Here is a 12,712-nt window from a genome sequence, read left to right as displayed (position 1 = left end):
AGGAGACACAGTCCTCAGTGTGTGATAACCCAAAGACTTGCAAAGTTCTAGCCTTTGCCTAACCCTCTCCCTCTCCTGCTCAAGTTCTCCCCATGAACCTGCAACTGTATTTACCAAATGAGTTTTTTTTTTCATGCAAACATTGCTTTCTTATTGCCCCAGCCATCAACTCCCAATGGAATTTCTCTATGATTGTGAGGATACACACAAGCCACCATTTATACTTGAACAGGATTATGGCTCGTAGTTTTATAAACTATACTGTGCCTCTGTCTACATGCAGAATTTTGTGAAGCAGTAGAATGCTTCAATGGTTAATAAACACCCACCATTACTCAGTACTAAATGGTTTAAAAATAAGTAAAATAAATAAATAAATATACACAAACAAAAGAATAAAGACTTGCTATCCCAGGAGAAACACAGAAAACTAGCTAAAATACTGCCAACTTAAACGGCAGACATTCAGGCTTTTTGTAGTGTGAAATAACCCAAAATATCTATTATTTCCCCAGTCTATAAGAGAATCGTATGATTTTGTGTCAAAGCCCAGAGGGAACCAAGACCTCCAATGCAGACACAGACTATGTGGCCTCCCCATTCCAGACACCAAGACGAGTTTAGAGTTGACAGTTTGATTCTGTCCTCAGAATGTTACCTTGGTGCATTTGCAGGAAGAACTAGGCTCCTAGGGCCCCATGGCCAAGCCATCCTAGAGAAACAACAATGGACAGAGAGACGATTCCTGGGAGCCTGGCTGTTTGTCCTGAGTACCCATCATATGCCTCTAGTGGTAGCTAGTAAGGAAAGCTGGCCAGGCAGATGCAGCTTGGTCCTGGATCTCATGTTCCCCATTCCTATTGCCTGGAACTATCACTATCTACATTTATAACTTCAAACCAGGTGAAGAATGGATATCTGATGCATAAAAGCACTTGAAGATAGAGAGTAACTGAGGTATGGTGGCTCATGACTATGATTCCAGCAGTTGAGAGGCTGTGGCAGGAGGACTGCTTCAAAATAGTAAAATAAAGTAAAAAGTAAAACACCAACAATAACAGCCAGGGAGGAGAGGACGACACTGAGTAACAGTGGTGTCTAAATCCTCCAAGCAAGGCATCACTGCAAAAGCCTCAACTGTAGCCTAGGAGCAAAGGAAACCATTCAGAAGCATGGGTTGGGGACGCTAACACATCTAAATTTTATACACAGGGTTTTGGTGTGTAATTTCCTCAAGAATTACCTTGATCTTTACAAAAATCAATTTATTAACAGTGTGAAGCAGTTTCCAAGCATTTTATATGGAAGGACTGTTTCTAATGGCCTACAAGGAGAAGGCCTGACCATGTCCCTTCCCTATTTACACTCTTCAATGACTCTCCATTGCCCTATAAAGTTCAGACTCTTTAATGCAGCTTACAAGGCCCTGGATGGCTGGCTTCCCCCTTTAGGCTCCTAGCATGGAACTCCTCATGGGGCCTGGGAAGTCCTGTTCTCCATTTGTAGGCACTGCAAATGTTGTGCCCTGTTTTCCTGGCTTTCCTGATCTACTGGTTGGGCTTCAGTCAATGCATCTCTTTATCTGAGAAGTGTGGCCTTCAGCCCTCCAGGCTAGGGTTTGTGCCTCTTACCACAGCTGACGTCAACCTAAATTCATCCATTAATTTCTACCTGTCTGCATCTATTCCAGGAGAACCTCCAAGAAGGTAGAGACTGGGCATGGTTACTATGAGATACGGACCCTGGAGCATAAGAGCCTTTCAACACCTTACTGTGGAAAGGGCCATGCACTGTGTCACTGCTACAGGCCAGACAATGGGACATGCTGGACACCTACAGGACTCAGAGCTCTCTCCTAGATGAAGAGAGTAAGATCCAGAGAGGTGAAGTATCACAAATGCCACATTCACTGGAAGCTCAAGAAATCCAGCACTTACACAGAACCATAATACACTGCCAGAACTTTTTAAGGAAAAAACAAAAACAAACATTAACAGTCAAATGCAAGGATGTGGTCAGGCAGGGGTCTGGAAGGATACTGACTGAATCTTACAAAGTGTTATTCCCAATCCTGAGACAGTGCAAACCAGGGGACATCAGGCAGGTGCAAGCCAATTTTGCTAAGGCTGTTTCTCTGGGGAACCTAAGAGTTTCCATATCATTATTTCAAAGCCACCAGCTTAGCAATATAAATGACTTTAAGGGCACGTTGAACAAAGAGAAGCAGCTATGGCTACTGACTCTATGGAGCACTTTATGTGCTGGGCACCACACTGTCTCACCAGATCTTTCAAATGATTCTATCCAGGGGACTCAGCCCTCATCCTCAGTTTGCAGGTGAGAAAACAAGAGGCTCATCAGTTGATATCCTCTCCCAAGGTCACCTGAGTAGGAAGTAGGAAAGCCAGACTCTAGGACCCACATTCTAAACATCCTGCCTCTGCATACAGACAACAGGGTCCCAATTACAGAATAGTCTGAGTCTGAGCCTCTCTTCAGAAACATGTCATTGTTATAACATTCCTTCCATCTTCCTGACCATCCTACCAACAAGAGTGTGACATAAAACACCTTCTAGATGTACCTCCTCCCCATGTCACTCTAAGGTTTGCACAGAGCACTGTTTTGAAGCATGTGAGGAAACTCTTCATTTACAAACAGGAGAAACACCATCTACGAGATGACCTGGCACCTGCTACCAGATATGGCACAGAAAAGGGACTGAATAAATGTGTCTTGAACTAAATTGAGATCAGTTGAATGAAAAGAAATAGTCAGTGAGTAATCTGGCCATGTTTTGGGATTTCCTAGCTGCCAACTAACATGATCATTCTCTCCAAGAAGCAGTTAGGCCTATGCCAATACCCTCGGCTATTCTGCTCATTTGCCACTAGCCTCCAATTGCTTAAATGAGAGAAAGAATATCAAGAGGCAGAAGGAAGGAGAGGAAAGAAGAACAGCTACAAACTTGTCACTTTGGAAGAAAAGTGGACTCTTTATAGTGACAAGGTTACCATTTAGCAAACAGCAATGGCATCTTGCTCGAACTTGAAGACTAGAAGTAGGTCTTTCCTCAAAATAACCTTCCTTCCCATGAGAATACTAGGTTATAATTTGTTTCTTTTTGTGCACAAATTTGAGTGTCATAAAAATGGTTAAAAAGTCTTCCTATGGTAGCTTTTTCTAAACTTTTATGAACATCTGCCACATTCATTTGAAGTTTAAAAAATCCTGGCACATATGCAAAGGCATAATAAGGTGCCTATAGCTTTCAAGAAAAAAAATAACAAGCCAGTCAAAAATAAGCCTTTTGCTGAATTGCCAGTAAGAAAACTAGTGTAGTGAGGAGCTGGGCCTCCCCAGCCCCTTCCTTATAGAGCTTCTCCGCCACCAGTTCACACTCACTAGGCATTGGAGACCTACAGGAAAATCTCAGAACAGGGCTGCAACACTGAAGGCCATATCAGAAGCACATGAGGCCCAGAAAGCAAGCACAAGAGGGCCCTGAGCCTGAACTGAAGTTCAGGAGACCCAGAAAAAGAATTTCAACATTTGGTGGTGGTGGTGGGGTGGGGGTAGGGGGTAACACCCACAGGAAACATTTCTGTTGTTATTGTTCAGAAAACTACCCCGAGACTGGAACAACTTGCGTTTTTGTTTTTCTTTTAGTACTGACCACACCAAGAGTTCAGCACAGCAGGGCCACTGCTTCTGAACCTTCTCACCCAAAACCCTTGAAAGACTGGACAGACAAGACTTGCACCTGTTCACCGAAGCGCTTCAAATTTCATCATATGCTGCACTGCATGCTTTACTAGAGAAAAGAGCTTGTTCTGTATTACTTAAAGTCAAATAAGGCTAAAAAATATTTTTAAGCCTCCCTTTTGAGTGTACACATGCATGTGCTCAATCATTTTCCACCTTATTCTTCTGAGATAGGGTCTCTATAAAAAAAAGATAGGCTGCAGACCAGCAAGCCCCCATGACCTCCAGGTTTCTGCATCCAATAGTGCTGGGGTTACATATAGGTGACAGTGGCCTGCCACTGCTTCTGAACCTTCTCACCCAAAAAGGCTGGACAGATAGCCATTTATGAACGATGATGGCACTGAGTGACTTGCAAACAGTGATGCCTGTAGGAGGGCTTTAAAATATGCTCAGTTACAGCTCCTTAAGCACTGACTTTGCCCTTCTCTGAAAGCTGTGGCTCAATCATCTACCTGGCACCCTACTGAAGAAGCTATGGACACCAAAGAAGATGATGCTGTCTTTGCTTCCATGGGATTCATGCTCAGAGGACACACTGGGACATGCAAACAAACAGCTATTGTGTAGAGTGAGAGATCCCACAAATGAAAGATGAACAAGATAGAACACTTCCTGGAAGAGTCAGAGAAGGGCAGGGCTACCTATGGGGATGTATAGGATCTATTTAGTCCAAGCACTGGCTCATGTGTTTTTACAGTGATGGGGCAGAAGGCTTGGCAGTGTGGAGAAGCCATGGGGAGCCTGGGGGCAATGCAGAATGAGAATGGAAGGTGTTCTGTAGTGACCATACCTGGCAACCCATACCATGAGGGGACTAAGGACTGGCCCCCTATTCCCAGACCTCCAAGACTGAGCACAATGCTTGGAACACACAAGGCCCTCATTTTGCTATCAAATCAGTGAATTGGGCTTTGTAAGAATCCAAGAAAGCCTAGGAAAAGAGCCAAGGAAGGCAGTGGGAAGGGAATGAGATTAGAGACACTTTATATAGAGACTTGTGAGTAATTATTGAGAATGCTTGGTGTGCCCCAACTCTGGGGCATCTGCAGGCAGTACCTTTCAAGGGACAGGGAATATCAGAAAGGAATTGGGTGCTCAGAATGTTTATCAGTGTGTTCATGCCCACACTGACATGTAAATAATAAAGTGTTGGGGAAAGAAATTCAGTGGGTATTTGAATTTGGACCTGAAATCCAGAGAGGGAGAGGCAGAGCAGAGCAGTGGTCATAACCACAGAGCAGCTTTGCTGACTTGGACTCAGCACTGAAAAGAAATCCTAAAGCAAGATGGCTGGAGAGCATGTGAAGAAGGAAAAGAAGCCAAGGCCAGATACTGTGGAGAATGCTGAAGGTACTGGGACACAAGGAGGTCTGGAAAAGCCTGGGATGGAGCAGACTGGAAGGCAGGAGGGAACTGAGGACACTGGTAGACCCAATAGTCTTCAGTGCTTTAAACTATAAAGCAGTTGGCATGCAAGGTCCATTAGAAAGGATTTACTTTTAATTTTTTTTGGTATGGGAGCTTTGAATAGATCCCCATACTTAAGAAAGGTAAAACACACAAGCAATTTCTTCAGTCTGATCTAAATACATCATCCAAGATAGTCCATAAACTGTGTACTGTATGTGCTTAGGGCTGGGTGATGACAGGGAGGGACTGTTAACAGAATGCAGGAGCCACATGGCCGTCCTGTCAAATTAGAAATTTGAGCAGATTTCTGTGGTCTATTTTGATCAAGATTCTCGATGTCAAACAAACAGGTTTTTCGATAACCAACTCATTTCATTTTCGTAAGCACAATAGCAGAGCGTGCAACAGTTAGTGGCGAAGCAGGTGGTCCTCGCTGATGTGAAATGAAAGGAGCAGAAGAGAAGTAGCACTTCCTTTAAGACATACTAAGCACCATGGCAGGCGTGGCTGGAGATTTCCCCTCAGGGCCCATACTGTGGCACACAGGCAAGCTGACCAGCCCCACCCTGCTCTGTCCTTTCCAAAGGAAGGACAGCCTGGAGGGCATGCACAAAAGCATAGGATGTTCATTGAAAGCACTGCTGTCTGACTGGTAGAGCCACACTGAGAGCAATCTGGCAGCAGACTCATAGCTCTGACCAACCATTTCTGCTTTAGGGATTCTGAACTAAGGAACTAATACAGATTAAAAAATGCAGATAAAGCCTTTATGCATAAAGATGTTTGCTCAAGTGCTATTTATAATAGTGAAATAAAAATCATCCAGCAACCTAAGTGCTCAATGGCAGGAAAGTGGTTAAGTTATAGGAATGACAGGGAACAAATGGAAAACTGCTGTTACTGAGGGTAGACAAAAAGGCAGGAATTCTCACACCACAACTCTGACAGGTAAAAACATAACATTATATGAAATACATATCTACAGAATAAAGACTAACTGGAAGAATAATAAAATGTTAACAGTAGTCCATTCTGGAATAATGGCAAAGCGGGTAATTTTAATTTTTTTCTTTGTAACTTCTAGAGACCATTTGCATCACATTTCCTACCATGAAAATGTAACACTGTTACAGTGATTCAGAATGAATGTCATTATGAAAAACAAAGCCTTTTCCTTTCCTTATCCAAACACCAATGGAACCTTTCCACCTACCTTCCTACCCTCCCTCTCATTCACCCAGGAAAAACCCACCATTTCCAATCACAGCAGAAAAGCCCAGAATACAGGAGTCAGTTGGAAGGGTCTAGGTTGATGGATGGAGTCTGTGCATCGGGAAGGACAAGGGGATGCACATGAGCAGTTGTATCAGCTGCTCCCGTACGCAGAGCTGCACATACTGAGATCCCATTTTTCTGCTACACAAAGTGAAACGGAAGCCCACATCAAGGACTGGGGAGGACAGAGCCCACTTACCTCCATTAGACTGAAATGGACTCCTATGAGGTAGGGCATGGGAGCACTGCAAAGAGAAACAGACACACAGCTGCTTTAATGTCTGTTGCTTCCGACAGAAAATTACAGATGGCTCACTATTTAGAGAAAAGCTGTTTTAATAAACGTATGCACAGTTACATTTCCTTTCACAACAAAAATCTTAATGTGACATTTTGTTTCCAAGCCTAGAAACGTCAAAGAATTTAAAAATGCAGGCAGCACTGGGAACGGCAGGGCTAGCAGGAAGAGCATCAACCTTGGTGTCAGGTACCACCCCAAACAGTAGTTAGGCAGCTTCCTGGCCTCAGTCACCTTATCTTTATAATGGGATTCTTGGCTCAACCCTAACTACTGCTACTAGACAGAGATAAACACACATAGTACAGAGGTCCTGATACTAATGGAACTCAACGATCATAAAGGAAAAAAAGTGAAGGTTGCATAGAGAGCACAATAGCTTTCAAAGAATCACCCCTCTGGCTATGTTCCACAATGAAGACACATGGCTGATGTTTGGGGGTGTTCAGCAAGCTCTGCATGCCACACCACACATGCAACTGTGCTACTGCACAACAGAGGCCACCACTGTCTGCGTCCTTTGCAGAGCAGAAACAAGTCCAGAGGTTCTAAAAATCTGGGTATTCTATAGTAGCTGGTCCTTCCTTCATTTTCTGAAGAGAGAGAGAGAGAGGGAGAGAGGGAGAGAGGGAGAGAGGGAGAGAGAACATATATTTCCCCCTGGTAATGATAGTGGTTATATGAAGTCACCTTTCTAGCTCACAAAATAACCTCCATTCTACAAAGGAGAAAATTGACCAAAAGAGGTGAAACCACTTATCTAATGCCACACAGCCAAGCAAGCAATAAGCCTTGGGCTGACTGTGACTTGTTCCCAGGTTGCTGAACACATCTTGTCTTCCTTGGGAAGAGGGAGGGCAGGAAGCAGGGAGAACAGGAATGATTGGCAACTTTCTTGGCTGTCTTTCCATGTATGTCATACATCCCACAACACCATTAGGGGCTAGTTTTCAATGAAATTAGAGGCAAAACCCTTGGCTTGGACTGAGCTGTCTGAGTACTTTCCTCAGGGACTGCTGTGGGAGTCACAGTGGAGGGACAAGGATTTACACAGTGGGTGTAGACCTGGGGGAAACAATGAGTCAGGGTGACTACAAACCAGGAGCTCATACTACAGCTGGAAATAGGAGGGGAGGCAACTAAGGCTCTTAGATATTAGATGCAAGCTTAAAAACCATTCAAACATTCAAAAAAGAAGAAAGGTTTCAATTCCCTCATTACAATTCAACAAATAAAATTCTTCAAGCAAAAACCATCCTTTGGAATACAAAATGTCTTCTTTACTACAGATCTCAGCAGTCATGTATCTCAGCAGCCTGGAAGACAGACTCAAATATTAGGTGCAGTCTGAGAACTATTCTTCTAGAAGACTTTGTATTTGATAATAGCCAAAGAAAGAACTGTACAAACAAACTACAGTGGAGAGACACAGAGTTGTCTTTTCTTCTAGCATCTTCTTCTATTTTCCCCCCTTCAAGGTACCTGTGGGGCACATGCAGCTTCTCTTTGCTTCCAGAGGCAAAGAAATGCCCTGCGATATTTTTGCCCCAAAACTGTAAGCCATTAGCTGCCAGCCCCACAGATGCTCCAGCTTCCCAGTGTGCCTGGTTTTGCTGCCTGAGCTTTCTCCAGTGTACACCAAAATGAATGTGTTTCTAATTAAGTAGCTTCAGAAACACGACAGCTTCAATGTCAAAAATACAAAGTCTGAACCTCGGCAGGAAGTCTTAAGACTGCAAATGTCTCATCTAGTGGAGCCTTGCCTAACATAATGAAAGGAAGCAGGAAGAGTGCAAAATTCCAAAAAGAAAAAAAAAAGGGGGACCACTCATTAACGTGTCCAGAGCACGGCCTGACACAGGGAGAGAAGCACAAGCCTACAATATTGAACTAAATCTTATTGACTTCCCAGGTCTTACATTTAAGCACATAACTGACCAGTGACTATGTGTTTCAAATAGAATTTCAGAACCCAAATCCCAACGAGTGAATTAGCAAACAGAAAGAGGGTCAAACAACTGTGAGAAAAGGGTGAAAATAATCCCAATAGCCAAAGCCCATGGTGTAACTTAACCACAGACTGTTCTCTAAAGAGGAAACATTCTCTAGAAACCGAAATGTGTACGTTTTAATGCCATGCTACTTTAGTGTACATGACAGCCTGACAGAGAAGGAGGAAGCCTTATGAAGGTGACTTAGAGATACCAGAAGGGACAGAGTAGGTCTCACTCTTTAACGCTGCTAGGTAGGCTTTGAGTAATTATGGCGTATTCTAGAAAAGCAGCTTGTAGCCAAGGACTGTTAGGCCTGCACAGTCTGTATTTAGACAACATTTAAAGCACACGCACTCTGAATCTGCGCAGCCCTGTGCTTTGCAGGAAAGCGAATCTGGACAAATAGCTTCATCTATTTTTTGTCTATTGTTATCATTTGCTTCCAACACCTCAAATGCTTCCCAGAATCTACATTTTTTTTGGCTCTGCAAATATGTAATTACAAATTCTAAGTGGGGGTAGGGGAAGAAAGAAAAAGGAAGCCGCCTCCTTAACATCTCAACGTGGCAAGTACATAAGTGGGTAATTCTAGGTATGTTCTGAATGTAATTTCTATTCTCTATGTAACTCAATTATTGCAGCTACTTATACATTTTCTTGGAGACCTTTTTCTTTGCCTTTTTACTATAAGAGGTAACTTTAGGAGGAAACCATCTATCCATGGTTAGACCATCTAACACAACTACTCTAATTTTTGGCTCATCCTTTCTAATATTAACCTAAACTAATGGTTTCATATCTTTGAAATTAATTTTATTTATTTTATTGTTTTCTCATTTTTTACACTAACATTTTCCGTATCACTCTATAACTGTTGTGATATTATTTTAAAGGCTACATAATATTCTACTTAGTGGGGTGGACCATAATTTATTGAATCTAATTCCTGGAATTAGACAATAAGTTGTTTCAAATTTTTCATTATTATTAGAAACATTGTAATGAAAACAAACAACTAACTTGAATTCCCAGACAGAGATTACTAATCAAAGGGCAGGACTGATTTTCATTTACCTTTTGCTATATCCTGGCCAGGTGTTTCCAAAAGGGCAGTTCCTGTATCATGGAGCTCTTTCAGGATTAATGCAAGCACTGGAGACATTTCATAAGGTGTCCAGCATGGAGCAGCACTGGTGGACGCTCAGTAAGTGACTGTGAAGTCCAAAGGGGTTCTCTCCAGACCTATGGTGGCTGGCACTCCTGTATTGCCTTTCCTCTCTCTCAGACAATGGTTTATCTCCTTTGTTCCTTCCTTTCCTCCTTCCCCCCCCCCCCCCATTGTTTGTGATAGTCTCACTGTATAGCTCAGGCTGGCCACAAACTCATGGGAATCTTTCTGTCTCAGGCACCTGAGTACTGGGATCACAGCTGTATGCAGGCCGTTATGCCCAGCTCAGACAATGTTTTCCTGTTCATCCAAGGTCCTGATGGACAGCTGGCAGGCCACCAGTGAGTGGATATTCCTGTCTCTTCTACACAGCAGCACTGTGGGCACACGTTCTTGGCACCTGTGCACTCCACTGGTCCGCAGAGTTTCAAGTCACTTTCTCACAGAGGCCCTTCCTTTTTTTCTTTCTCCCCAATATAATGGAGGAATTGGTGATTTGTTCCTTTCTAACCACTTAGAATGGCACATTTAAATGCTACTTTCTCACTCCTAGGCATACATTAAAAGGAAAAATATGGCCGGGCGGTGGTGGCGCACGCCTTTAATCCCAGCACTCGGGAGGCAGAGCCAGGCGGATCACTGTGAGTTCGAGGCCAGCCTGGGCTACCAAGTGAGCTCCAGGAAAGGCGCAAAACTACGCAGAGAAACCCTGTCTCGAAAAACCAAAGCCAAAAAAAAAAAAAAAAAAAAAACCAAAAAAAAAAAAAAACAAAAAAAAAAAACAAAAAAAGGAAAAATATGGCAAAATAAATTTGGTGACCTATTCCTAGAAATGTCCCATTGGGAGGCCTACTTATCTGAGTAGTCTTCTTTATCCAGGTCATCAGTGCCCATGAGCCCATCATGCGGGGCGTCCTCCTGGCTTTTTTGCTGCCATTTAGAACACATGGATACAAATGTTCTTGCTCACTAATGGCAACTGCACCCAGCTTCTATGCAACATTCATAGGTCTTCAGATTCCAAGGCAGATCTCAGTGCCATTTTCAAGATTGTTTAAATGGCAATTAATATAACACACTCAAAACCAACAACACCCATAATTAAATTAAAGCAATTGTAATATTGGCAGTTATGACCACGTACGTGCATAGGTGGGCACGACAACTGTGTCACAACTGCTGTGTGGCTGACAGAGGACTGTGGAATGCCACTGTTCATCTCTGAATAGCAGAACAGGGTACATCTACACTGGCCCTTTGTTCTCTGGGAATTACTGCACTACCTGACTTTCTCAGTTATATTCTGGGGGAGTGCAGCCTACTCTACTCTTTCTTCTTTGATTCCTTCGTTGCTGGTGCTAAGGCAATGACAATATAATGACCTTTACCTGACAGGTATCTTTATTTTGAATCCGAAGGGGGAAAGGAACTGATATTATTGAGTGACTATAAGTCAGCCACTTTCATGCACTGCATACACAATTCTCAGGGCAACTCTGCAAAACAGTGCCATTATCCTCATTCTTGGTAAGGAAACACCCTGAAAGGTGGAACAACTTGCCATGGTCACACAGCTGGGAAGCTCAAACCAGGATGTGCTCATGGTGTCATGCTGGGGCCTTCTCCATACTGAAGCCTTCAAGGCATGAGTACCCAAGAGGCTCTCCAACTGCCCTGGTATAGACTCGGGCCTGGGACAGACAGCATAGTTCATCTAGGTACATCCTTCTTCCCAGAACAGGCATGCACATAGACTGTAGACTTAGTAATCGTCCTGCTATCCCATTCATTATTACTGTACTTTCACAATTTGTTTAATTCCTTTCCCCCAGATAACCAGAGCCCTTTTAATTATGTTCCCCTGAGGTGAGCTGCTACTAATTGGAAATGAGGCAGGTGAAATAAAGGAACACTGGCTGCTCAAACACATAACACACAACTCCCCAGACAATGGGAGAGGGGTGGCTGGGGAGGAAAGCCCACTCCAGGTGAGCATGTCTGCCTAGACATCAGGAAGGAATACAGCCTGGGAAAACACAGGGATTTGGGAAGCCCACACTATTCCCCTGCAACCCTTGTAAACCACTGAGTCGGCCTCATCTTTTTCATGTGACACATCCACCTTTGCTCTCAGAACTATGCCACCTTCATACTGAATGCTCTTCTCTGGCAAAGGGAGGCTGCTCTCAGTTTGCTTTTTTTTGTTTGTTTGTTTAAGACAGGGTTTCTTTGTGTAGCTTTGCGCCTTTCCTGGAACTCGCTTTGTAGACCAGGCTGGCCTTGAACTCACAGAGATCCACCTGCCTCTATCTCCTGAGTGCTGGGAATAAAGGCGTGTGCCACCACAGCCCAGTCAGTTTGCTATTTTTAAAGGGCAAGACAATACCCGAAAGAGGCCTCACTCACTCAAGCTTTCCCTTTGTTGTTTTCAAAGAAACAAAAGAACTACAACTTGGCTTACAGTTTTAAATCCTGCTCTAAATAAAGAGGCCTAGCTTTATTAGAGAGGTTAAAGGACAAATGAATGGAGAATGGACCAGAACAGAGACCATAGCTCATCTTGTTGAAGAACATTAATCACTACAGCTCTGGTCTTCTGGAAGTAACAGGGTGATGGCTCTTCACCTACCATGGTGGCCAGGGTAGCACAGAGAACCCACAAGGGCAGCCACCATCAGCTGACCGTGTGCCATGAGTCAGTGTGAGGCTGAGGCCTGGCAGTATCTCCTACAGCCCTCATGACAATGAAGGATCATGAAAGCAGGCTCATTTTAGGAAGCTGAGGTCATACAGAGCAGA

At 43.6% G+C, this 12,712-nt stretch overlaps 1 protein-coding gene across 9 annotated transcripts in view; it reads right to left on the bottom strand.

Moving 5' to 3' along the window:
• Dennd1a (DENN domain containing 1A) overlaps nucleotides 1-12,712 on the bottom strand; it is a 507,198-nt gene that overhangs the window by 180,992 nt on the left and 313,494 nt on the right. For all 9 annotated transcript variants that reach the window (XM_028887902.2, XM_028887909.2, XM_028887900.2 and 6 more), the window contains one exon: nucleotides 6,653-6,698. In XM_028887902.2, coding sequence (XP_028743735.1) covers nucleotides 6,653-6,698 — 46 coding nt within the window. The remainder of the gene's footprint in view (nucleotides 1-6,652; nucleotides 6,699-12,712) is intronic.

Source organism: Peromyscus leucopus, chromosome 4 (assembly GCF_004664715.2).
Source record: "Peromyscus leucopus breed LL Stock chromosome 4, UCI_PerLeu_2.1, whole genome shotgun sequence".
Classification (NCBI taxonomy): Eukaryota; Metazoa; Chordata; class Mammalia; order Rodentia; family Cricetidae; genus Peromyscus; species Peromyscus leucopus.
Note: the sequence above shows the minus strand (reverse complement) of the source record. Positions and strands in the feature narration are given on the sequence as shown.